This window comes from Fringilla coelebs (assembly GCF_963513975.1).
Source record: "Fringilla coelebs genome assembly, chromosome: Z".
Lineage (NCBI taxonomy): Eukaryota > Metazoa > Chordata > Aves > Passeriformes > Fringillidae > Fringilla > Fringilla coelebs.
Window position 1 is genome coordinate 11,875,480 of NC_140031.1, and position 23,464 is coordinate 11,898,943.

The following is a 23,464-nucleotide window of genomic DNA, read 5'->3' on the forward strand; positions in this document are numbered from 1 at the left end:
AAAAACACCATTGTAAATACAAGAGGATTCCTCTGCTGTACATATCAAAATCAGAAAAACAAACCCCAAATTTCTATAAATATTCAAAAAAGCCCCTTTCAGTTAACATAATTTTCTAACTGACTAGCAAAATACTATGACTAAAACTAGTTTTTTCAGAAAAACCCATTTCATCCACAGAAGAAATTATCCATGACAATTCTGCAAGAACTCATGGAAGTGTTTACAACATTATTCTTACCATTGTAAATTGAAGTTTGGGTTTACAGCCACATATATTAGAAATGCTCCAAAAATCAGCAAGTAAGTGCCATAATAGATGGCATTCTCAATCAAAGCAGTTTTAATCTTTCCAGTGATGGAGAACCCTCCTGATCTAGCATATGACTGCATAAAAGGTAGCAGAATCCTAGGAGAAAAGGAAACAAAACAAAACCACATCAGCCAATTAAAAAAACCAAAAAAACAAACAAAAAAAAAACCCCCACCAACTCCCGCCAAAAGAATCTCCCAAACACCCAAACCACCAACCTCCCCAAAAGAGAACTTTAGCAGTATCAGATTACTGAGGCAGGGGTGTTAAAGTTTTAAGACTCCCAAGCTTCTAAGAAATTAGCTACTTAGATGTTTTTATTCTAGATGTACCTGTCTGATGGCAAACCTTACACAAGCTGCAGATAAAAACAATACAGTTAGCTTTGCTATGAAAAATCTGTGATAAATAAGAATGAACTACCAACTCTGATATCCTTGAAACTACAAAAATAATTATCTGATAACAGGTTGATCAGAAATCACACAAAGCACAGACAACCCAAAACCCCATATACAAATCTTTTTTCTGTAGCTATATCTAAAGCTTTGTGCAATATATCCGATAAAACCAACTAATTTTCAATATTACTTAAAAATCACACAAATTATTAATGGAATTATTTTGTTATCTGGTTGCCTAAAACCCATTTATTTCAGACAATCTTTCCATAAACACCTACACGTGCTAATTGCTTAGTTTCAACTACAAAAGTGAACCAAGGATAAATGGCTGCCACCTGAAAGTTGCTTCCATAGAAGCAAGAGAAAAAAAGAGTATGACTGAATTAGTATAGTAATCATTACCGAAATTTCACTACTAGCAAATAATATACAATTTAAAAGCTCTTTTCCATACTGATTCATATACATTTTTAAAGAATGCTATGACTGTTAAGATGGTCCATTTAAAAACTGTATCATACTTTTTGCCATATTCTTTTGCCTTACTTACCATGTTAAAAACTGAGATGTCCAATACACAACACGCCAGAAAATTGGCATAATTCCATCAGGAATATAACTCCAGGGTTTAAAACATTTTTGCTTGCTGTTACAACATAAAGAAGACTATTGTTAGTTGTAGAGCCCCAAGTATAAAAAGCAACTTCTATAAATTCCTATCTAGAAAGTTCTTTGAAAAGAACATAGAAGTAGTACAATACTATTCAAGTACATAGTCAACAATCAATCATCTCCCAAATAAATAAACTGAAGAATCATTAGAAATATTAATCATTTTCCTAACTACAAATAATGTATTTGAACAGGACATCTTTCTTAGAGAAAAAAACCCAGAAGCTACAAGACTGAAGAGGAATATTCAATAAAACATTTTAAGATTACAGTTTTTGGCTTTCAGTAGTAATTATTTCATGCACAGAAAGAACACTTGTTTAAACAGAGAAGCATTAAATTTTAGTTAGTGTAGGTTTTTTAAAAATATCTAGGCACATCATCATCTAGAGCACTTAGTCATACAAAGAACTTATTAGTTGTTCCTTCTGCCACCCAGCTGGATTAAGTCAGTCTTAAACAAATTTTGATTCAATAAGCCAATATTCTTCTGCCAGATAATGTTCACTACAGAAGACAGAAAAGTCCTATGAGCCCTTTTAAGAAAAATAAAATAAAATAAAAAAAAAAAAAAAAAGAACAAAGGAAAAAGTCTAAACTAAGGCAGTGTGGTTTTTTCCATACACTTGTCCGGGTAATGGAGCAAGGGTGAGTCAAGGGGCAATAAAGTCAACTTAGATGAGATTACCTAATGAGAAATAATTGGTATTTTCCAGGGTCAAACTAGTTAAGCCTGAGTCGTAAGATTTTATTTGCATGGCCTAAATATTTTCAAAACTATCAACTTAAGATAGAATGACAGGTAGTATGACTAAAGGTTTCAGCACCTCTCCTATGAGAGCTGCTGAAACCTCTATGCAAGCCTGAGAGACCAGGGGTTGTTCAGCCTGGAGAAGGCGCCAGGGAGACCTTACAGCACCTTCCAGTACCTAAAAGGGGTTTATAAAAAGGAAGGAAATGGACTTTTTATATGGGCAAAATAACAGGACAAGAGGCAATGTTTTTCAACTGACAGAGGGCAGGTTTAAATTAGAGATTTGGAAGAAATTCTTTACTGCGGTGGTGGTGAGGCACTGGCACAGGCTGCCCAGAGAAGCTGTGGATGCCACATCTCTGGCAGTGTTCAAGGCCAGGTTGGATGGAGCCACCCAGCCTAGTGAAAGATGTCCATGCTCCTGGAAGAGGATTGGAACTGGATGATATTTAAGATTCCTTCCAACCCAAACCAATCAATTCTGTGATTCTAAGAAAAAAAGTTTGTCCGAAGCTACAGATAAATTGAAAGGTTACTGAATAGTTTTCAAATTGTGTATATAATTAAATAGGTTTAATTAACATCCACTAGGTGGTCTTAAGTGTAGGATGCAATATTGTGTGACTGGTATTTCACCATTCTTTCAGGTCCCTCTTTGGGGCAGCAAGATTGGCAAGACTTTGCACAGACATATTAGCTGGTATCTTAAAGGCTCAAGTCATTTTACAGATAACTACACTGCCTACATCAGTACCGTCTGGAAACAGCCAGTGTAGGCTAACGGATGAGCAGCCACAGAAAGAGCCCACGTTAATCTACTCCTCCATGGTTAGGGATTACTTTCTTCCTGCCAGGATACACCTAGCCGGCTACCATTACTTTGGTGGAATACAGCACATTTCAGATATCTGCAATTACCATATATATGTAATTATAAGAAGCAATTAGATATGCCCCTGACATATAAGACAAGCAGCTGATTTCATTGATATGATATAAATTAAAGGTATAAAATTAGATATTCAGGTTTAAAGTCTTTAAGATTGTAAAAGATAAGCATTCATCAAAGCCTCTCCTCATAACCAGGATTGCCCAAAAAGCTTATCCCTATTGATTTAACAAAAAAAAAAAAGAAATCCAGTGACATTAAAAATAGTTGGATAACCACCTAGAACTACTACACAATTACTATGTAATTACTCCCAGCAGATAAAGATCCACCTTTCATCACTTTTTCCCCTCACTGTCCTGTGTATTTACAAAGTTCAAAATTTGCATCACACAGATAGTACTTATTCATCAGTGTTAAAAACACAATATGCTATCAATTAATAAAAGAAAATAATAAAATACAGTCTAAAGAAAAAAACGTGTAGCTCATACCTTGGAGCAAGAGTAACATAAGAGCCATTACTTTCTGCAGGACTGGAGTTAACCGCAAGTTTGCATCGATTATAAATAGTCTAAAAGACAATTTATTTTATATCAGTGACCAAAGAGGTATAATACTTATTTAAAAGTAATAAGTCTTATTTTAAAGACATTTCCTGTACTCCAGATTTACATTTGGAATTAATTATACCAATGAGCATTCAAATCAACATGTAATCAGTCAAGTAAGTAAAATGCCAAAAGTGTCCTTATGCTGCCTAAACGGATGAAAAAAATTGTTACAAACAAATGATGAAATTTTAAAATGTTTGAAATAGATTTGTTATCTGATGAGACCAACAAAAAGGCATTGCAATGTTTAATTTATTAAGATACTACATGGAAGATTTCTTTGGTATTTCTAAGAGATGGTCTCCTGCAGTCACTAGTTTAGAGAAATACCATAAACATGTGATGCAATTAAGGAGGAAGTCCTGAATGTTTCTTACCGTACTGACATCCAGAGGCAGTATGAATACAATCAGGAAGCAGAGGTACCAAGCCAATAACGTTGCTATGATCACCAGCCTATGCTGTTTCTTGAAGTCTCCATACCGGTGAAGTAGGAATAAGGCCAGGAAAAAGACAAACACTATCTCGAGGCCCAACGCTGCACCACTCATTGTTAAATGTTGGCCCCAGTCACACCACACTCACTTGGGAAAGCAGATCAGAACTACAAGACAAAAAGATGTTTAATTACATTTAAAACTCCGGAAGATATTTACACAGAAGAGTTGTTCAATGGACACTTTAAAACATATTAACAAACTTTTCACACTTCACGTGACCAGGATTCTTATCAGACAAAACCAAAGATTTTCAGCAAGGCGCCCTGAAGTCTTCTGAAGAAATCAAAACATGTCATCCCAATGCTGTCGTTTCCAGCAACATATTAGGACAACTCCTGTTCATCATCTTGATATACAATAGATCCAGGAGGCAAATCTCTGTCCTTAAATAGACTACTAACCCAACTTTAGGTCTAGGACAACTTTCAAGATGAAAATCTATTCTGCTCTTTTTTTCTCCTTTTAGAAGCAATCAACGAAGTTTTACAAAGGATTAAATATTTAAATAAAATATTTCTGGACAGCTAATGAACAACATTTTAATGGAGTGTATCTCAAATACATATTTAAAATCTATACATAAGAGTTAATAGAGCATAAAAACACAGCAAAGAATGTGTTAGTCTACTTGTAATGCACCTCTATGAGGTTTGAAATTTCAAGAATTTCAATTCACCTTTCTACTCCTCCGGCGCTATTCAGAGAAACAAGGGTCTCAGTTAATTTGGTATAGTTTGCCATGATGTATTTTTGCTTTGCTTGTCCTTCTGTGTTTAATTACTGTGTTACAGTCAGGACTACTGTAACAAAGTTCATATAGCTTCATACAGACAAGTTACAGACAAGAGGGACAGTGAGCTGCACAAATCCACTACAGAAAAATTCACTGACTTGCTACATTTTTATTTAAACTACTTCAGACCTTTTTAATAAGCATCATGTTATCAAAGGCATTTTATGCATTATTAAAAAAAGAAAAAAAGTTTATTACTGTGGCCAGCCTGACTTGTCTCTCCATCAAGATTAACATTTTGCTGATTTGATTTAAGTGAATTAGTTTTTGCTACGGTTTTGCTGTTAAGACTTCCGGTACTTTCACCTTCCTGGAGATTTAAAAGAAATTCACCTCTACTTACTTTTAAATCTCTTTAGAATTTGGTAAAGTGAACCATTCCTTTTACTAATTTCTCAGTAAAGTGCTTAAGCAGATCTATTACGATTCAGGGCACAATGCAGGGAAAACTCTCTTATTTACACTAAAAAAACTCTGAAGTTTGTGATGCCATTACTACCTTGAGGAGACAAAGGAACAATTATTCTGTGACTCTTTTTTCTCCCCAAGGAGTTACCTTCCTGTTTCTAGCCAAAGATTCACACACTTTTTCTTTTCTGCCTTTCATCAAATGTGTTTATCAAACTACCAACACTTCCATTAGGACAAATCAGCCCCTTACTATCTGTCTGTACCCTACTCTAGCTAAATAATTTGTACATTAAAAGCTCAGGATATCTCACCTGTTTCTCAATCACTTATTCAAAGCAAGTCCTTGACTGCTCTGCTTACCGTTATTGTTCCCTCAGAAAAGCCTTTTCAATTTACAGTATAGCAGCCAATACCATAGAAGCAAAAATAACAAAACAATTACGAATCAGCTTCACTAAGGCACTGCTACTGGCATGCAGCTTTTCGTGCCCATTAGAGCCACACCTTTTGCTACATAAACAAAAAAATTATACAGCACACATTTCATTAGTCACAAAGTTTTATTACAGTCACACCTAAAAAGCTTCAACCAAAACAGAAGGTAAAAAGTTTTTGTGCAAGATGCTGCACTCAGCTACTATCATGAGGGTACTTCCAAAAGTATTATAAAAATGTATTGAATATGCTAAAATAAAGAAGGAATTGATTCCTACTACAATTTAACTCACTTTCAGAGACAGAGGTGACTTTGCAGTTATCAGAAAACTACATCTTTATGTTCTTCTCTGGTTCCTATTTTAATCTCAAAACACAAAAGGAAAGGCCTGCTTATCAAAAGACTGAAACTAATAACAGAGTTATTTTGAATTAGTGTCTACACATTTTCAAAATAACAGTTAAAAATTTTTAGATATAAACTATCTAAAACCAGCTCTCCACATAGAAAGATTAAATGGAAGAAAATCCACAAAGTGAGAAATGCAATGCTTGAGAGGAGCTCTTCCGGTGAACTAAGTCCAACCCAACAGTGCAGACATATCTAGGACCTCAGCTACTAGAATCAGGCCTTAAAATACATTACTGCAGGCTATAAAGCCATGCCTTCCTGAGGAAAGCAGCACTTTCCACTGAACGTGGTTGTTAGCTCAAAGAAAGGTAAGCTTTTTACCTATCATCCTGTTTCATCACTTTATTTAGACAGCCATCTCACTATTGGCATACAGCTACCTAGTATCAGCTGACTGAAATTCCAGAATCACTAGAAAAATATCCTGAAATAGCCACTTCAGGAGAGCTCTCTTGTACTGTACAACCTTCAGTGGCTTAGAAGATGCTCCTATTAAAGCAATGACAAAGAAACAAGAGTCCTCACTGTGAATGGAGAAGTATTTATGGGCACACTCAGTTTCTGAACAACCAGGCAACTACAGATTAATACAAATAAGATTAAAAGCTGAAACTCTGGCATGAGAAGCGCAACTCAACCAATAAAACATAAGGACATGCTCTTGTGTTAGCTTAGGATTTTCCTGCTTCTTTTCAGACACAGACAAAATCAGCTAAGTTTTTAATTTTACCCAGCTACTAATACTGCATGCATCATAAAGGGCTCAGATCAGGCTTAATTCCCTTTATATGACAGACTCCCTACTATCAACAGTATTAAATTACCCTGCCAACACAAGAGTAACTGCACTCACGACATCTACATTACAAATGAACTAACTACTCTGCCTGCTACAGAAATCTCAAGTTACTAAATGAAACTGCAGAGAATGAAAAACCCCATACTTTCTTAGAGCTTTAATACAGTACCAAATTTAACAAAGACACCTCAGTACCATATTCTTAAAGAAGGCCTAGAAAGAGTAAAGCATATCTGTGAAGTATTCTGCCAGTCTCCCAGCAAATGCCTAAGGAGGCCTGAACAGACGTTAAACACTGCTGCACATGCCTTACTAAAAAGTATAAATAGGAATAGGATATTTCCTTCACAAATTCAGCTTTCTTAAGGCCTTCAAATTCTTACCCTCCAGGAAACACAACGCTACTTCTCTATCCTATATTTCTGTGGTTGATTGCTCCTGCTTAACACAAAAACAAAACTCTGTTCAGCTGTACCCATTTCCCCCCTCACAAGTTTCCAAATCTTTAAGGTATTTTGATTTACACTACCACTTTCAGAAAGACCTGAAATCTCTGGTAGTTTTGTGCCTTCTATAGTTTTAATCACCATACTATTTCATTAATGAAACTCTGAAAACCATTGAACGTATTTGACAAGGGAATGGCCTCCTTAGCCTCAACAGCAGTTCTTCCCGGCTTTCTTTCCCAAGAAAAACATCCTAAGGAATGATCAAAGTCCTACTAAGAAATACATAAGATAATAAACTGATCCTCTTGTATACAGTAGATCTATCAGTCATTACTTAAATAGATTTGATTACTTCAACTATTTGTCCTTGACAAACTGATGCTATCTTTTATTCACCTATTATATTCTATGTATTTACAAATAGCTTTAGCACCAGAATTTTTTTTCAGGAATTCCAGAAGAAGAAATATCTGTCAACCTGTAGCTCTGCCTGTCCTTCAAACATTACTAATAAAGACAGCCACCATGCTTCTGTCTGGTACCTCAGATATTTCTAGAATACTAAAGACTTTTTTTTTATTGCTCTTCAAGTACTCTTAGGTAGATATCAAAAAAATTTGAAAAAGCTGCATTTCTAGACATTTTGGATGTTTCAGCTGAAACACCCGAAAAACCACTCCCTTTGTATTTTTAAAGATCACAACTACATTTGTCTGAAGAAAACCTGTAACCAAAAAAGCTGCCAAACTATGAAAGGGATAATCAGAGACGGTCAGCAACAAAACTGAGAGCCTTAACATACAAAAAAATATACCTGGGCAACAACATCTGCCCCCTCAAGCTGAATTCCCAGCTCACCTGCAAGTACAAAAGCAGCTATCTCCAGCAAAATGTCAATGGCCAGCTCAATGATGACCTTCTGCCTTCCTGTCAGAGAATAATCTGCTAGTTCTTATTATATATTCTTATTACCGGCACACTTCACTTGGCAAAAAAACCCAGTGTTTGGTTTCTGAAGCCTGCCCTGCTCAGGAGAATTACGCTGCTAAGAATCATAAAGAAAGACTTCGCTCTACAGATGTGTAGTAGTAGACTACAGCCTTTAGTACTGATAGAACTGCCCCATACTAAGAATCCTTGATACTTCCATCTTAAAACAACAAAATGGGTTAACTTAACATTTCAGAACTCATAAACAGAGAAGAACAAGAGGCAAAGAAACAACACAAGTAGTCCCTTCAGCTACTTCAGTATTCAAGTCTGCATAGTGTGTTGTGGGGATTTATTTTAGGTTGGTTTCAGGTTTAGGGGAGGGGTGGCATCGTGGGTTTTGTTTGTTTTTTTTCGTTGGTTGGTTTGGGTTTTTCTGTTTACTCTATTATTATACACTGGCCCCTACAGTTTGGGGGAAATAGTAAGTATTTATAAACAGACAACAAAGAGCTGCTTTATCTCTGTACAGTGAGAAAGCTATCTAAAGAAAGAAAATAGCCACAAACTGCCTGAGAAAACCAGAGAAATTATCTGATTGCACTATTTGAGAGAAACAACCTCTGAGATTAGTGAAGAAAGCAATTTGCATGGCTTTGCTCTTCTAAGACACAGTAATCAGTCTATATATTGACTGATACTATTAGTACCTGTCAGTACAACTGTTTTGTAATGAAGAAAAATTTTAAGTTGACTAAACATTTAATTTATATAGATTGATCTACATTTAACTGATAATAGTTCACTGTTTAGGGAACCAAGTTTTCTATCTTCTAATTGAAAAGAAATAAAATGCTGCGCTGACACCACCCAAAATAGCAGTACTCTCTGATTTTGCAGGAGACTAGGTTCTGCACAGTAGCTCTAAATGCAAGACAAATGCTTGACCAAGGAACATTAAGATTTTTGCATTCAAATGCAAGCAAGCTCATTTGCTTTACATGGTGCTGTCTTGCCCTCTACTAAAGGATCACAGAATCTTTAGGGCTGCAAAAGATCTCCAAGATCATGAAGTCCAATTTTTAATATATTAAGTACTACAGAGGCTGAAGCTTTCAAACAGTTTAGGGAAGTATGCTGAAAATAACACACAGAAGAAAATAACTCACTTATCAGAGGAACTGAAATAGAATCAAATATAATCACTGTACAACTGCATACAGAATCTAAAAAAAGAACAGAAATCACTATCTGGGCTACCAGACTAATGCCCTCACACAAAGCAGGTGTCAGTAAGGCGGTCACATGATTACTGCCCAACATCGCATTCAGGCAAACAGACTATTTGTTAATTTCCAGACTGTAAAAAACACTGGGATTTTCCACAAAACCATCTTTTGATTTCCCATACATTAATAAAGAAGAGTGACATGATTCACAAAGAAAAAAGGGACAGCAGAAAAGGTGAAATAAACTCAGCTTTTTTTTTTTTTTTAACCAAAACTCCACCTCTTTTTCGTCCGATTATCTGCTTAAATAACCTTTGAACTGTTCCGTGACTTAAGTTAAAACCGGAAACGTTTAAAAGATACTTTTTAAAAGATTATATGGATGTTAATTTGAGTCACCTCATTCTCTGTATGTGACTGAAAGCTGTGTACTCTTTGCTACGGGCTCCATTACCACCCCCAATTTTACAGGCTTGTCTCTCCATCGCTATGCAGTAAACAAAGGACAGCATTTGCAAGCAAGTGGCTGACTAAGAGCGGGGCACTAGGTGTGTTCAGACCTAGTTCTCCATCCACACTAATTTCAAAACAAGCAGTGTGGGGGGAAAAAAAGAAACGCAAGAAGAGCTGCATTGCTGAAAGTCCCGCGGGCTGTGAAACACGGTGTGAAAAGACGGCGGGGTTTGAACAAGCACGGTGAGGGCCAGGACGAGTCACACACGGGCAGTTCCAGGTGTTCCCAGAGAAAACCTTCCACGGTGGAATGTGCCAGCTCCCCGGCGCCAGGCCTGTGCGGCACAGCACCGAGCTCCAGGGACACGGAACCAGCAGCGCCCCGCGCTACGTGCTCGGAGTCCCTGACGGGCGGGCAATGCTCGGGATAAGAGCCTGGAAACGAACGCGCCGACCGCCCTCGCCCAGCACTGCCCCACGACCATCCTTTCCTCCGCGCCCTTGCCACAGGGGACGCGCCCGGAGGCTGCCGCTTCCCACCCGGCTCCCGTCTCCGCTCAAGAGAACGGCCCGGCCGTGACTCGGCACTACGGCGCCGCTCCCCCCGGCCCCGCGTCCCGCCCGCCGCCGTCTCACCATGGCCGAGCCGCCGCTCAGCGTCGCGTCCCCCGCGGGGCTCCACCGCCCGCCATCCCGGCCGGCACCGGGCTCAGAGCATGGCACAAGGAGCGGCAGCCGCTCCCGGCTTCTTCCGCGTCGGAGCCGCCGCCATTCGCCGCCCGCCGCCGCCGGCCCGGCACGGCCCCGCCTCCGGGCGGGCCAGGACTGCGAACTACAGCTCCCGGCAGCCTCTGCGCTTCCCGCCCCGCCCTCCGCTGCGGCTTCCGGCCGGCTCCGGGATGGCGCGGTGCTGAAAGGCGCGGGGCGCGCGGCGGCGCGCGTGGGCCTCCCAGCGCCATGTACAGGTACGGGAGCGCCGGGACGCGGGAACACCGGGACGCGGGGATGCGCCGGGACACGGGCATGCGCCGGGACACGGGCATACGAGTACCGCTACTGGGCTGCGCGGGAGCCGCGTGGCGCCGGGGCTGCGCGGGAGCCCTCGCGGATCCCCTCGGGCCGCCCGGCTGCGCGGGGGTGGCTGAGGGGCTGTGCGGGGAAGCCCCGGGAGCGGGTGTGGGACCCGGGAAGGAGCTCCTGGGCGTGGGAGCGGTGCCGGTATCAGACGTGTGTGTGCGGCCCCGCGGTTGGTCTGAGGGAGCGGGGGGTTCTGCCCTTGGGGCTGGCGGGGGTGTGGGGTTCCCAGGCCGCCTCTCTGCCGGCCGCAGGGGGCGGCAGCCGCGGGGAGAGCTTCCCCCACCGCCCCGGGCATCCCGTCCCGCTGCCCGCGCTGCCGCCCCGCTGTGCGAGGGTTCTGCCCGGTGCTGTCGCGGCTGTGTCCGGGTTCGGTGGTGTTGGGACGCTGCCGTATCCCGCCGCCTCCATTGGCTTCGCTCCCCGGTCCCTCGCCCGCCTCATCCGGGAGCGGGGCGCGCTCAGTCCCTGGCGGGCTCTTCCCCAAAGTCTGCCAGACCGAGCACACGCCTGCGCTGTGGCCGCTGCTTGTGCTTCCAGCGCCCGCGGATCCCAGACTTAGTCGGCCTGCGTGGGGATGTGGAGCACGTGTGGCTGAAATGCTTCAAGGATCCCCGTCCTGTGTTTGGCGTCAGTCTGGCAGTACCCTCAGAGCCTCTGGGTTTTGCTGTGTCTGCAGAAAGCACCTCCAGGAGATTCCATCCTCTAGCACTAATGTTTCCACCAGCTTGGAATGGGACCCCGGCAAGACCTCGGAGCTTCTCTCGGGTATGGGAGTGTCGGCCCTTAAAAAAGACAAGCTGGGCAATGAAAACACACCACAGGACCTGCTGGTGTCATCACCCTGTCTTCCTCCAAAAAGGCAGAAGGTGAAGGACAACGAAAAGGACTTTGTTATCGTGCGTCGGCCATGGCTGCTCCGAGAGGCTGAGTCAGGTACTGTCCCCCTGATCCAGGTTCTGCTTGCCCTCTGGTAGAGATGGAGAGTGAGCATCACAGGTCTGCCCTGCTTTATTGTTTAGCTCTTTTGCTCTTACCCAGCAGAATGTCACTTTTAGATCTAGTGGCTTTCAGGCTTGGGGTGATGAATCCTCTTTCATGTGTGCCTTTAAGCAGGAGTGCTGTGTCTGGCTCCAGAATTGTGGTCTGTGAAAAGCATGGTTCTCTGCTGCCTAACCCTGTGCTGCCTAACACCCCTGTGTGTTTGTGCTGGGGGTTTGTGCTGCATGTTCCTGTGCCTGTTTGCTCATAGGTGGCACTTTGGCCCAGCAGGGCTGTTTTGTGAATCAGTGTTTTAAGGTCGCTCAAAGAATTAGCAGCAAAAGTAGGTTTGTTATAAAAGTATGACAAAGTTTGTTGGCAACATTCACTCTAGTTACCAGCTGGTTAAAGCAGACAGAGAAAAAACAAGCTAAAATCAATCAGTCTAAAACCAAAGTCAATCCAAAAATTACCTGTTTGAAGGCAGAAGGAGAAGGGTAATTAAGAGTGCAGGCTGAGGTGTGCCAGCAGTGTCCTAGCTCCTGATGGAAACAAGCAACGTGAGGGACTGTGCCAGACAGCTACAGGGTAAGCCATCAAAGGGTGGAAGGCTGCAGGGCTGGAAAGGGAAAGAGCAGGGCTCTTGGACTCTTGAAAGGGGTGTTATAGAATACTGGCTTCCTTTCCCTCGTGTCAAAATGTGGTTTTAATCTGGATGAGTATGGGATGCAGAATAAATAAGCAGTTCTCCCCAGACCTTATGCTGTCATAGAGAAGGTGGAAATGCCTTCAGACATTCCTGTTTTTATATAAGATGCAGTGGTGGGTCAAAGGCAGCTGTTACTGAGCTCCACCATCCAGAAATCACCGGTGTGAATCATGGCACCTTCTGGAGCCCTGAAAGAAGCTGTGATTTGTACCACATTGTTTCACATAATTCTTGGTGTGGTGATAGCATGTATGTTTTAGGAAGCAGTTTGTAGTACCTGATTTTTTCTGTGTATCACACAGAAGCTTACCTTGAGCTCCCTTCTGGGACCCTTGCATGCATAGGAAGAGTGGGCATTTCAGCAGAGGGGAAAAAAAGCCCCAGAGAATCATAAAAGCATGAGAGTACAAAGGCAGTAATTAAGATGCTCTTGTTCCCCAAGTGAGTGTGTAAGTAGTGTCCATGGCTTTACTATGTATACAAAGTGAATATTACAGAAACATTTGCATTTACCAGTTGTGCCTGGGCAAAAATGGTAAAAATATCATCCTACAATGATGAGCTGCAAGGGAGATGAATAGTGGGGCTGGTGTCTGATGTAGGCTGATGTGTAGCCTACAGAGAAACCGTAGAGGGGCTTTTAAAAACCAGACCAAACAAGGTATCTGACCAGCAGGCAAAAATAAACCAGCTTTAACTAGAATGTGCTTTGCTCTTTCCCTAAAGGTATTTCTTTGGATGCACTTCCAGATGAATTGCTTCTGGCAATCTTTGCCTATTTGCCCCTAAAGGATTTACTGAAAGTTTCTATGATTTGCAAGAGATGGCATAGGCTTTCGTAAGTACTGTTTCTCTTCATTTAGTACTAAGGAAAATCCTTGTTTCTATAGACCATTAACTGGTCTGGTTCTCATCTTATTTATGCATATATAATTTAATTTAGACCATATGTGGGTACATATAACCAAAAGATGCCTCACATGTTTTAACATTATTGTAGTCTGTTAAACAGCTTTCCCTTCTCTGCCTGTTTTGACACCAAAAAGCTTTGACCTGTTACCCATTTGAACTCACTAACAAATCAAATTCTATGCCCCAGATTTGATGAATCTCTCTGGCAGACTCTTGATTTGACTGGTGGGAATCTGCTGCCAGGAGTGCTTGGACAGTTGTTGCCTGCAGGTGTTACTGTGTTCCGCTGCCCAAGATCTTGCATTGGGGATCCCTTGTTTAAAACAAACAAGTAAGGCTTTTCCTGCATGTTCTGGATCCTGAAACTGTCTCGAATATTCAGTCTGTGTGTTTTTGGTTTTAAAATAATAGCAACCAGCAGCAGTGTTTGTGCTGTGGTCTGGAGTGTAGAAGAGCTCATCAGTGGCTAGGCATGTGTTAAAACAGGAGGATCTGCACTTGCCTGTCAGTTATTTAAAACCAAGTTGATGTGATTTTTTTTTTAATATAAAGCACCATAACACCCTTGCAGTTTGTATCTTGTACAGGCCTGAATTATCATAATCTCCAGGATTTTTACATGGTACACTCAAAAAAATAATTTAACTCCAGCAGGATAGACTTTCAGGTGTTATGAGGAATCAGTAGAAATATTTTCTGCAAGTTTTGCATGCTTTTAGTGTATGGGTATATTTGTGATGTGGGGAATTTATGGAGCAGGTTTTAATGCAATTTTCTTAACCTTTCTCCTTTTTTTTTTTTTGTTAGTCTTCTTAAAATCCAGCACCTGGATTTGTCAAACTGCACAGTGTCTGCTGCAGATCTCCACAGTATTCTTTGTCTGTGTGAAAAGCTGCAGAACCTCAGCTTGGAGGGTCTTGTGCTTTCTGACAACATCATCAAGTAAGTGACATGTTTGGGAATATTCAGTAAAACCTTCTGTTTGGTGCCATCATTTTGTGCAGGCTAATGAAAGAATGCAGTGGAAGATTGTTCATTGCGGGCATATTTTGAAATGACCATTCTGAGGTGGCCATTTAATTTTGGGTTTTTTTCCTTGCAGTTCCCCAGAGTAGCAGGAGGTTGGAGAAACTATCCACCTCTCTGTGGTTTATGTATCCACATTCCCACAGCTAAGCGGAACAGCAGAGCTACTTTTATTTTTCCATTTTTTTGCTCCCAAGAGAACTTTGTGTTTGGTGTGCAGGCTCTCAGTAGCTCTCCCACCAGGTACTCATTGTGCTTCTGCACTGTTGCTCACTTTTTTATTGAACTTATGAAGTCCTGGAAGATTACAGATTCTGTCAAGCAGATAAAGTGGTTTTTTGGTTCAGCTGCAAAGACACTAATGGGTGTGTAGTCAGCCTCCTGTTCCATCACACCAGGGGATTGTGGAGGTGCCATGGACCATAGGTCGGATGACAGAGACCCTGGCTTTCTGATGCCTTCATCACTCCACAGAGGGGGACCAGAACACAAATAAGCCAGTAAAGTTTGGCTTTTTAAACTATGATTAGTAACAGTTAAAACTCTCAGAAAATTGGGTACTAATCAGACAGTAATGATGGAATTCTGTTGCCTTTTGAACAAATGTGCATGCTGAGTGTTCCAGGTTTTGCTAACTCCATGTGTGCTCTAGTCGTGCAAATTAATGCATTCAGGGGATGCTATTTGGACATGGATTTTGTCCGGGAATAATCTCCATCTTGCCATCTTGCAGAGGTGTGACATCAGAAATTAGATGGTTGCTTTGTGTTTTGTAGAGGTGTAGTAATTTCTGTTAAGCTGTGAGGTATGTTTATTGGCATACAACAGGAGAAGATGAAAAGAAACCATTTCCTTGTAAACTTAGTTGTCTATAAAAATGTAGACTTGGCAGCAGTGTCAAATACATAGACAGGTATCCCTTTTAATGTTGTGCCTTGATGCAGCAAGTACAGAGTTTAGGCCCTTAGTGACTCAGGTTAGTCAGCTGATTAAAGATGCATACTTCATGTTTAATGAACAATTCCCTGTCCTGGAAATTAGGTCCTAAAAATAGTCACATCCTAGCAAAGCAAGCAATGTTCCAGCATTTAAATTTTATCAGATTTTTCTTTTTTCTTCTCTCTACAGGAGCATTGCTAGAAATCCCAGTTTGATACGACTGAATCTCTGTGGCTGCTCAGGGTTTTCTGCAGAAGCCTTGGAGCTGATGTTGAGCAGTTGTTCTATGTAAGACAAAACCAGGTTTTGCTATTCCTAAAACAAATTATTATTTTTTCCTTGGGCATCCCAGTTATTCTTGTATCTATTTTTTTTTAATGTGCCTGGTTTTGGTCCTAAATGCCCAACAGTTGATTATTAGCTGAATTGTCAGGTAATTTCTTTCCATCAAGCTATTTTCTTCTTTAATAACAAAGATGTACTTCAGTAGTTTTTCGTGAGTTTTCTGAATCATCTTCTTGGGTGGATAAATCCCATTTATGTTCCTTTGATATCATGTAAATTTGATTTTCTTTATGAAAATAGTATGTGGTTCTCACAAAGACCAAGTGTGTGTTTTGGAACTGCAAAGTGGAGTTCCAGAGATCCCTTTGCAGTGGGTACAGCATGAGTAGCAGAGAACACTGTGCCTTTCCATGGTAGAATAATCCTTCAGTAACCTTTTAGTTTATGAAGGGCAGTGTTCAGATTGACAGCTCCAGTGATTAAACCATCTGCTGGCAGAACGTCACTGAACTGGGCCCCAGTGAATTTGGGATTTATGTCCCAATCTTTCTGTTGACTTCCTGTGACCTGCAGGACAATGTACATAATCATTCCTTCTGCAAAAGCATGTTTTTTAATCAAATTGCAAGTTAGTGGGCAGCCGAAGCCTTAATCTTTCTGTTGCTTGGTCTGATCACTCTGATCATGAGCTCTTTAGGGGATGGCAGGCCGTGCAGTGCACAGTGAATACCAGATGGCAAATCTGATCCTAGGAATGCTAGTGGCAATTTAACTGTTTTTTCATTTTATGTAGAGAGTGCCAGCTAAATGCTCTAGTTGTGCATTCACTGTGTCTCTGTCCCTTGGTTACAGCTACAACACCTGCACACAGAACAATACTTTGTCCCAGCCCCATGGTGACAGGCTATAGGTAATCAAGCACATAAAGAGAGTTGAGTTCACAGCATGAGCAGTGTTTATATAAAACGATGAATTATTTTATGCTAATTAGGATTAATTGGTCATCTGACCAATGCTAATAATGGATGGTAGTTTTTCCTCTCAATGTGACCATCTGTTCATTTGTAACAGATTCAGGTCAGAAACCCGATGAAAAGACCGTGTCTCCTTGTGGCAGTTCCTGGAGAGAGCCTTCACTTCCTAAGCCATTACTGAATCATTCCAGTTGAAAGTGGCTTTGGGAAGTCACTTTAACCCCTTTCCCAGACCAGGGTCTAAAATTAGCACTGTCCACGTGGATGAGGATGTTCTCTGGTTGGATCTTGAAAATCTCCAGAGAGAGATTTGGCTGGGTAACCTGCTCTGTTCATTAGTGCTTAATTACTGAAATACTAGAATTTCTGGGCATGAATACAGTAAGTTGATGGATGGCATGTTACAAGTATTTGCTTTAAAAGTATCAGCTGTAATAGAAAATACCAGAACTTGAACTGCATTTCAGCCATTCTTGTTAACAACTCTGTCTGTGTGTAGGCTGGAGGAGCTGAACTTATCCTGGTGTGAATTCACAGCCACTCATGTCAAAGCAGCTGTCAATCACATTACTTCAAAGATTACCCAGTTAAATTTAAGTGGATACAGAGAGAATCTACAAATAGCAGGTAAACAGCAGTGTGACAAACCTTTATCCTGTTATGAGATGAAGCAGTAGGCTTTGCATTTTCCTTCTGCTTGGCATTCACTCTTTGTATAGAAGAGTCACGTACTAACAGTAACTTTTGTGCTCTGTATAGTTTGAAGTTCTTGCTGTCAGAGACTTACTCATAGTTCTAGCTCAGGCATGAAGGGTGAGATGATTTTTCTTCTGAATTTAGGAACAGTCAAGTGAAAACTAATTTCTTCTTCACTTTACATGGGAAGTCCTGGAAGCACAACTTTGTGTGCTATGAATTAGCTCCAGGAACAGTATCTGGAAGGCTTTCTTAAGGCTTCTGCTGTTATGTCTGCTGAAAATGTCTTCTAAAAGAGACAGTCATAGTATGTGCTTGAGTTTCAGACTGACATCCAGATAGATATGAGTTAATTTAGAAGGCAGTCTTAGCAGTCAACATTGAATCACTTACTTGCTACTAGTTCTAGGAAGAAAAGTTTAATTAAGTTGTAGGGTTATAGAAAATTCAGGTAAGTTAAGATTTGTGGGAGGGTACATGAAAATGAACAAGAGCATAGCTAAAGGGTGAAAGTCCTTTTGTGGTAAAGAGAATTTAATTTTTGCAATGAGTGAATAGGGCAGCAGGGCAATGGATGGCATGTCAGGAGGTGATCTCTCATTTCTGTTTAAATATCAGAGAACCCCCCTCATGCATTCCCTTTGTGGGGAAAATAGGCAAACCCTATCTCAGCCCCAAACTCGTAAACAACTATGCTACATAATCTTCTTCACATCAGGAATTTGAACCTTGGGCCCTCTAAACTGAACCATTAGAGACTATGTGCTGACCTCTTCTGTTTGTCAGACACTTTCTCTGAGTGACTTTACTCTGTTTCAGTGCAATTTATCAGACATAAGACTTGAATAGTACATTAATAATCATAATTAAGGTATTGTTTTGTTTAGTTTCTGCACATGAATTCTGAAATAACAAAATTCTATTGCATGTTGTTGAGCACCTTGCAATGGCTTTTAGGTAATATCTGAACTACAGCTGATTCTGTGCTACTTGCAGACAATGAAAGAAAGTAAAAAATTTACAGTTTAAATCAGAAAAAAAATGTAACTTAATGTCATAAGAATTTTTTGTGGGTAACAATGGAGATGCCTAAAGGATTTGGTGCTCTGAAAGGCTATTTGATGTGTGGAAAATTTTCATTACTTTTCCACTACATGTAGGTATTTCAGGCAGCTCACCTTTACTATGTTTCCAGTAGATTTCACAAAAATATCATTTTAATTATTGTCTTCCTAAGTTGATGGTTGATGCAACTGACTTCTAGGGATAATTTGATGAACTAAATATATCTGTTTTGCTGAGGGTTAAAAGAAGTCCATGCAAGGTATCTTCATAGGCAGACTGTTTGCTCTAACTCTTAAGCATGTATCTTTTAGTTTAAAAATTGTGCTTCAGTTGTGGGGTTCCAGTAGAAAACATATAAATGAACATGTGTGGACATCAGCAGGCTGTGTAAAGCACATCCATCTTGTTGCTGAAAGAGGGACTGACACTGTGTGACCTCTTTTCAGATGTGAAAACACTGGTGGAGAGATGTCCTTTGCTTGTCCATTTAGATCTCAGGTAAGAAGACTTGTGCAGCCAGTCCTTAAATCCTTGTGGTTCAGAGATTAGCACCAAGGCGAGGTTGTGTAGGTAGCGCTGCACATTCAGAAAATACTATTCAAGCTAAACCTACAAAAGATTTGCCATTTGGAGTGACCTAATCTGCAGCAGGTAAGATGTCTTGTTACCCCAGCATAAATGTCAGGTACCTACAGGATTTGTTAACTAACAAGAGATGGTAATTGAAAGGTTTGGAATGGAAGGAAGTATTTAGATGCCTACAGTTCATTAGCCTAGCATCCTAGAGAGGGTTTATCTCTAATACTAATTTGTTACTTGGCCATATAACTGTAAAAAAAGGTATGTTTTGGTTTTGACCTAGTAAGTTACAGATTTTGAAATCTGTGGAGAGCTTTCCTATTCATGGCACAAGTTCTGCTGCAGAGTAACTGTGTGAAGAGAAACTTTGGTTCACTTGCCCCTTTGCATGCACAGCGCATACATGGGGGATGGGTTGCTTCCATAGTCAGCAAAAGCATACTTTGGTGGGTAGAAAAAGTAGATATTCAGTGAATTCCTCTGGCTGAATTTTCAAAATAGCAAATTTACTGCTGCTGTGTACTTAAAACTGTATTTAATGTTTTCTCTGTACAGTGACAGCATGATGTTAAAGCCTGAGTGCTTCCAGTATTTTAAACAACTTGTGTTCCTACAACACCTGTGCCTTAGCCGATGTTACCAGATATCACCTGCTGCCTTAGTGTAAGTAACCTCTGATTAGCTTTGGTTTGCTGCTCATGCAGAGGTTGAATTAATTTAAATTTGCTTTATTTTAGGTTTAGAATTGCAAATACTGTTTCAAAAAACTTAATGGTGAGGAATCGGGAATAAAACTGAGATAAAATAACCCACCTGTTAGAACCTGTACTATTTAAGAATACAGACTGGAACGAAGCTGAGATAATCTTTCATTGGTGGCAGTCTGTAATCATGGAACTGGCTGCTCCATGCATGCCTCTTCTATTAGTGGCATTATCCCAGTGGTACTCATTGCTGGCATGGGAGGTTGCAGTCCTGCCAGTGACCAGTATTGATGTCAGTTGCAGACTTGTGAGTGTGGAGGAAGGTTTGGAACAGCTGGCAGAGTTGACAGTACTGGCTGGACTAGTAAGCTCTGTATATTTGCTTTTGTGTGCACCTTTATCAGTTACTGATTGTGATTCAAATATGGCTTAGAGTGACTTGTTCATGAGGTCCTTCTGCCTTTTATTAGTATAGAAGCTTTCACTCCCAGTACTTTCAGGAAAGATGTCAACACAAAGGAAATCACCAACAAGAAGAAAAAAGGTTGAGAGGAACAGGGCTCTTGAAGATGAGGATCTGAAGAACCTTTGCTGTGGCAGCATGTGCCTCAGCCTTTAGTTTTTGTCCAGTACTTACTTGTAAGATGCACAGTTCAGATGATCACTGGGAAAATGTAAAGCAGTCAAGAAGCTGGGTCTGGCTACTCACCAAAATATTGCTACAAACTGGGGACTGATTGATAGTACTCAGGGGCTTGTATCCTCTGAGCCACATCCTGGAACTTCATCTGTTCAATTTACTTCACTTGTTCTAAATTTTTAAGTCCAAGGATATGAAAGAGGAAGAATCAGTTTGTTTTCAGTCTGTGAGAGAGACTAGCAGAAAAGTATTTTATTCATCCAGTTTGCTGAAGCATTAGTGCTGAGTACTAGTTTCAATTAAATGTGTGCTTAAGTAGTTTACCCTCTTCTGATTTGTAAAAATGGACTTACGTAGCTTGGGTACAGGCTGAAAAATGCCAAAAATATTTTGAGTTTCATGGTTAATTTCCTATCTCTCTCTTTCTAGAGAGCTTGGTGAAATTCGAACACTGAAGACTCTTCAGGTATTTGGAATAGTGACTGATAGCTCCCTGCAGCTCCTGGAGGAAGCACTACCTGACATGAAGATCAATGGTTCACACTTTACCAGCATTGCAAGGCCAACTGTTGGCAATAAAAAGAGCCATGAGATTTGGGGCATCAAATGCAGATTGACACTGAGAAATCCTAGTTTCTTGTGATCATGTACAATGCGCTTAATGCCATGGACACACTGTGCGTTGAAGCTCCTTAGGAAAAAAAAGTGCTGGAGCACCTTTTATCATAGTACTGTTACTGTCTAACTTGGTTTTACACCCTAATGTTGTTTCATAATATTTTATATCAGTTTTTTTTACTTAAAGCCTTTAGAAATTTGATGAGTGAGCAATTACAGAGTATTTCTTTTAGCCTTTCTTTTTTACTGGGGATCTTTGGAAAAAAAAAAGAAAAAAATCACTGTCAAGTAATTTGATAAGTACAAATCAAATACTTACATTGATAAGTAATGTCAGCCTTTAGCAACTGTCTGCAGCTTCTGGAACAGCTTGCAGAGGTGCCAGATATCTTTGTAAGGTTTATTAAGGAGTTTGCGGAATTCAAAGTGAATACTTATATATTAAATCTATTCAACTATGGAACTGAAGAAAAGGTACCACAGGATGAATGAATCAAGCTTGAAAACAGTAAATTGGGGATATCTACACAGAAGCAGCTAAGAGTTCAATACCTTACAAGTTAAGCAGCATAGAGGAGCTATAGCAAAGATTTTATTTAGGGGGCCACAAAGGAAACTTTTGTCTTTAGTATCCTTCATTTTAGCCAAATACAGTCTGAGAAGCCTGTTCAGAATTAGCATCTGTAAAAATAGATGCTGGTTATCCATTATTTCATGTTGTGGTCCTGGGTTTTCTGATTACATATCACAGAAACTTAATGTAGCTTCTGTGAGCCTGATTGTAGATAACACTTTCTCTAAGATCTTTCAAGTGCAACTGATACGTTGCTAGAAGTTTTGCAGGAGGAGGGCTCAAGAAGTTCTAGATATCACCAAAAACCAGAACCTGGGACTGCTGTGTAAGAATGCTAAAAGGGAGAGATGCTTTGGTGCTATCAAGAGACATAAATTTCTTTTTTATATTAGTTTGTTTGTAGTAGCACTTCGCTTCTTGTATTTGTATCACTAACCACTATTGTCTAGTGTTGTTTTTTATTTTAAAGTCATAGGAGAAGCTGAGAAACTGTCCAAAAAGGAAAAAAAACCAAATAAAGGATAGGGACAGGTAATGATTTTAAATGAACCTTTCATTTGCATTTATTATCAGGGTCCTTCCTCATGCCGAAGCCTAGAATGTTCCAGCAGGTATTTTAGCTGATAATTCCTAGGGCAAAACTTGGACCATCTGTAGAACATAAACATGCTGCTGTTTTTCCCATGAATGCAGTAAGCAAGTAGCTGAATTTATTCATGGATGTTTTTAAGAGTAGCCAACATATTACTGTAGGCCTTTGCATAGATACAGCTTTTCCCATTGCATTCTTGAGAAAAAGCATTCAGGAATGATGGTAGTGCAGAACAGATTATTTACTATGGAAATATTGTCTGAGTACTAGAATTTGGTATTTAACTTTACTTTCTAGAATATAGTAAATAAAGCATTATCTTTTTAACCTAAATTGGTTTGGTTTTTATTAAATTTACAGTGTAAATAACAGGTGTTAATAATGGGCTTGTATCCCTTATGAAGGAGTAAATGGGCAACACACCTTGTGAATGTTGGAGGAGTGATAGGAAGTTGAGGGATACAGAATATTCTACCACCTCAGTTTGCTGCCTTAGAATTATACCTTAAATTACTTCAAGAAAAAGGAATAAATCTTTGCAGCACAGCATTACTGTAAATTCTTCCCCTTATGCACAATGTAACTCCATGAAACTTCTCTTGCATTTAATAAAGATCTGCTTTACTGCATAGAATGGGTGATGAAGAGTGCTTTCCCTGGTTTGCCACCAACTTTGTGTTGTGGGTCAAAAAGAAATTTCTCCAAGCAGTGGTGGTTTAAACGACAGGGTCTTATCAAAAATATTTTAAGCATTTATTAGACTATGCTTTAAAACCTTGTGCAGAATTGGAACAGTGTTAGGTCTTTAACTAGAAGGAAAAATTTTACGTAGCAGGTTTGGTGTTGGAAGGGGATTAGCATCACTGTTGCCTGTGTACTTAATAGTTATGATGACAGCTTTAGTAGACATGAAAGCCCTTTGGATAAGGTGCTCAACTGTCCCTTTCCTAAGGGTAGGAAATACCCTACCCTAAGGTAGGAAATAGTGTAATAAGTAGCCCTAAGCATGCCATAACAAGCCTGCTACATTGATTAGTCT

At 40.2% G+C, this 23,464-nt stretch overlaps 2 protein-coding genes across 5 annotated transcripts in view; one reads left to right on the forward strand and one right to left on the reverse strand.

Annotated features, from left to right (window-relative positions):
• Positions 1-10,849, reverse strand: part of LMBRD2 (LMBR1 domain containing 2) — a 32,912-nt gene extending 22,063 nt beyond the window's left edge. For all 3 annotated transcript variants that reach the window (XR_014616929.1, XM_084225718.1, XM_084225719.1), the window contains exons 1-5: positions 10,694-10,849; positions 4,024-4,250; positions 3,527-3,606; positions 1,268-1,363; positions 242-409 (exon numbers count right to left, since the gene is read on the reverse strand). Coding sequence is in view for 2 of the 3 variants with exons in the window: in XM_084225718.1 (XP_084081844.1) it covers positions 242-409; positions 1,268-1,363; positions 3,527-3,606; positions 4,024-4,197 (518 nt within the window). In the remaining variant the exon portion in view is untranslated. The remainder of the gene's footprint in view (positions 1-241; positions 410-1,267; positions 1,364-3,526; positions 3,607-4,023; positions 4,251-10,693) is intronic.
• Positions 10,850-10,957: 108 nt separating this feature from the next.
• SKP2 (S-phase kinase associated protein 2) lies at positions 10,958-22,901 on the forward strand. Of its 2 annotated transcripts, XM_084225524.1 has the most exons (10): positions 10,958-11,022; positions 11,811-12,067; positions 13,548-13,659; positions 13,921-14,064; positions 14,541-14,675; positions 15,888-15,986; positions 17,457-17,584; positions 19,165-19,216; positions 19,853-19,960; positions 21,071-22,901. In XM_084225524.1, the coding sequence occupies exons 1-10, from the start codon at positions 11,015-11,017 to the stop codon at positions 21,282-21,284; spliced, it is 1,257 nt and encodes a 418-aa protein (XP_084081650.1). In that variant the 5' UTR covers positions 10,958-11,014; the 3' UTR covers positions 21,285-22,901. The 2 variants fall into 2 exon arrangements, with proteins under 2 accessions (XP_084081650.1, XP_084081649.1); XM_084225523.1 differs by lacking the exon at positions 10,958-11,022 and having other exon boundaries at positions 11,682-12,067.
• Positions 22,902-23,464: the final 563 nt, after the last annotated feature.

Coding starts and splice junctions, on each gene's coding strand:
- SKP2 (XM_084225523.1), top strand. CDS start 11,731: ATGCTTCAAGGATCCCCGTCCTGTGTTTGGCGTCAGTCTGGCAGTACC. Junction 12,068..13,547: donor GCTCCGAGAGGCTGAGTCAG/GTACTGTCCCCC, acceptor CTTTCCCTAAAG/GTATTTCTTTGGATGCACTT. Junction 19,217..19,852: donor CTTGTCCATTTAGATCTCAG/GTAAGAAGACTT, acceptor TTCTCTGTACAG/TGACAGCATGATGTTAAAGC.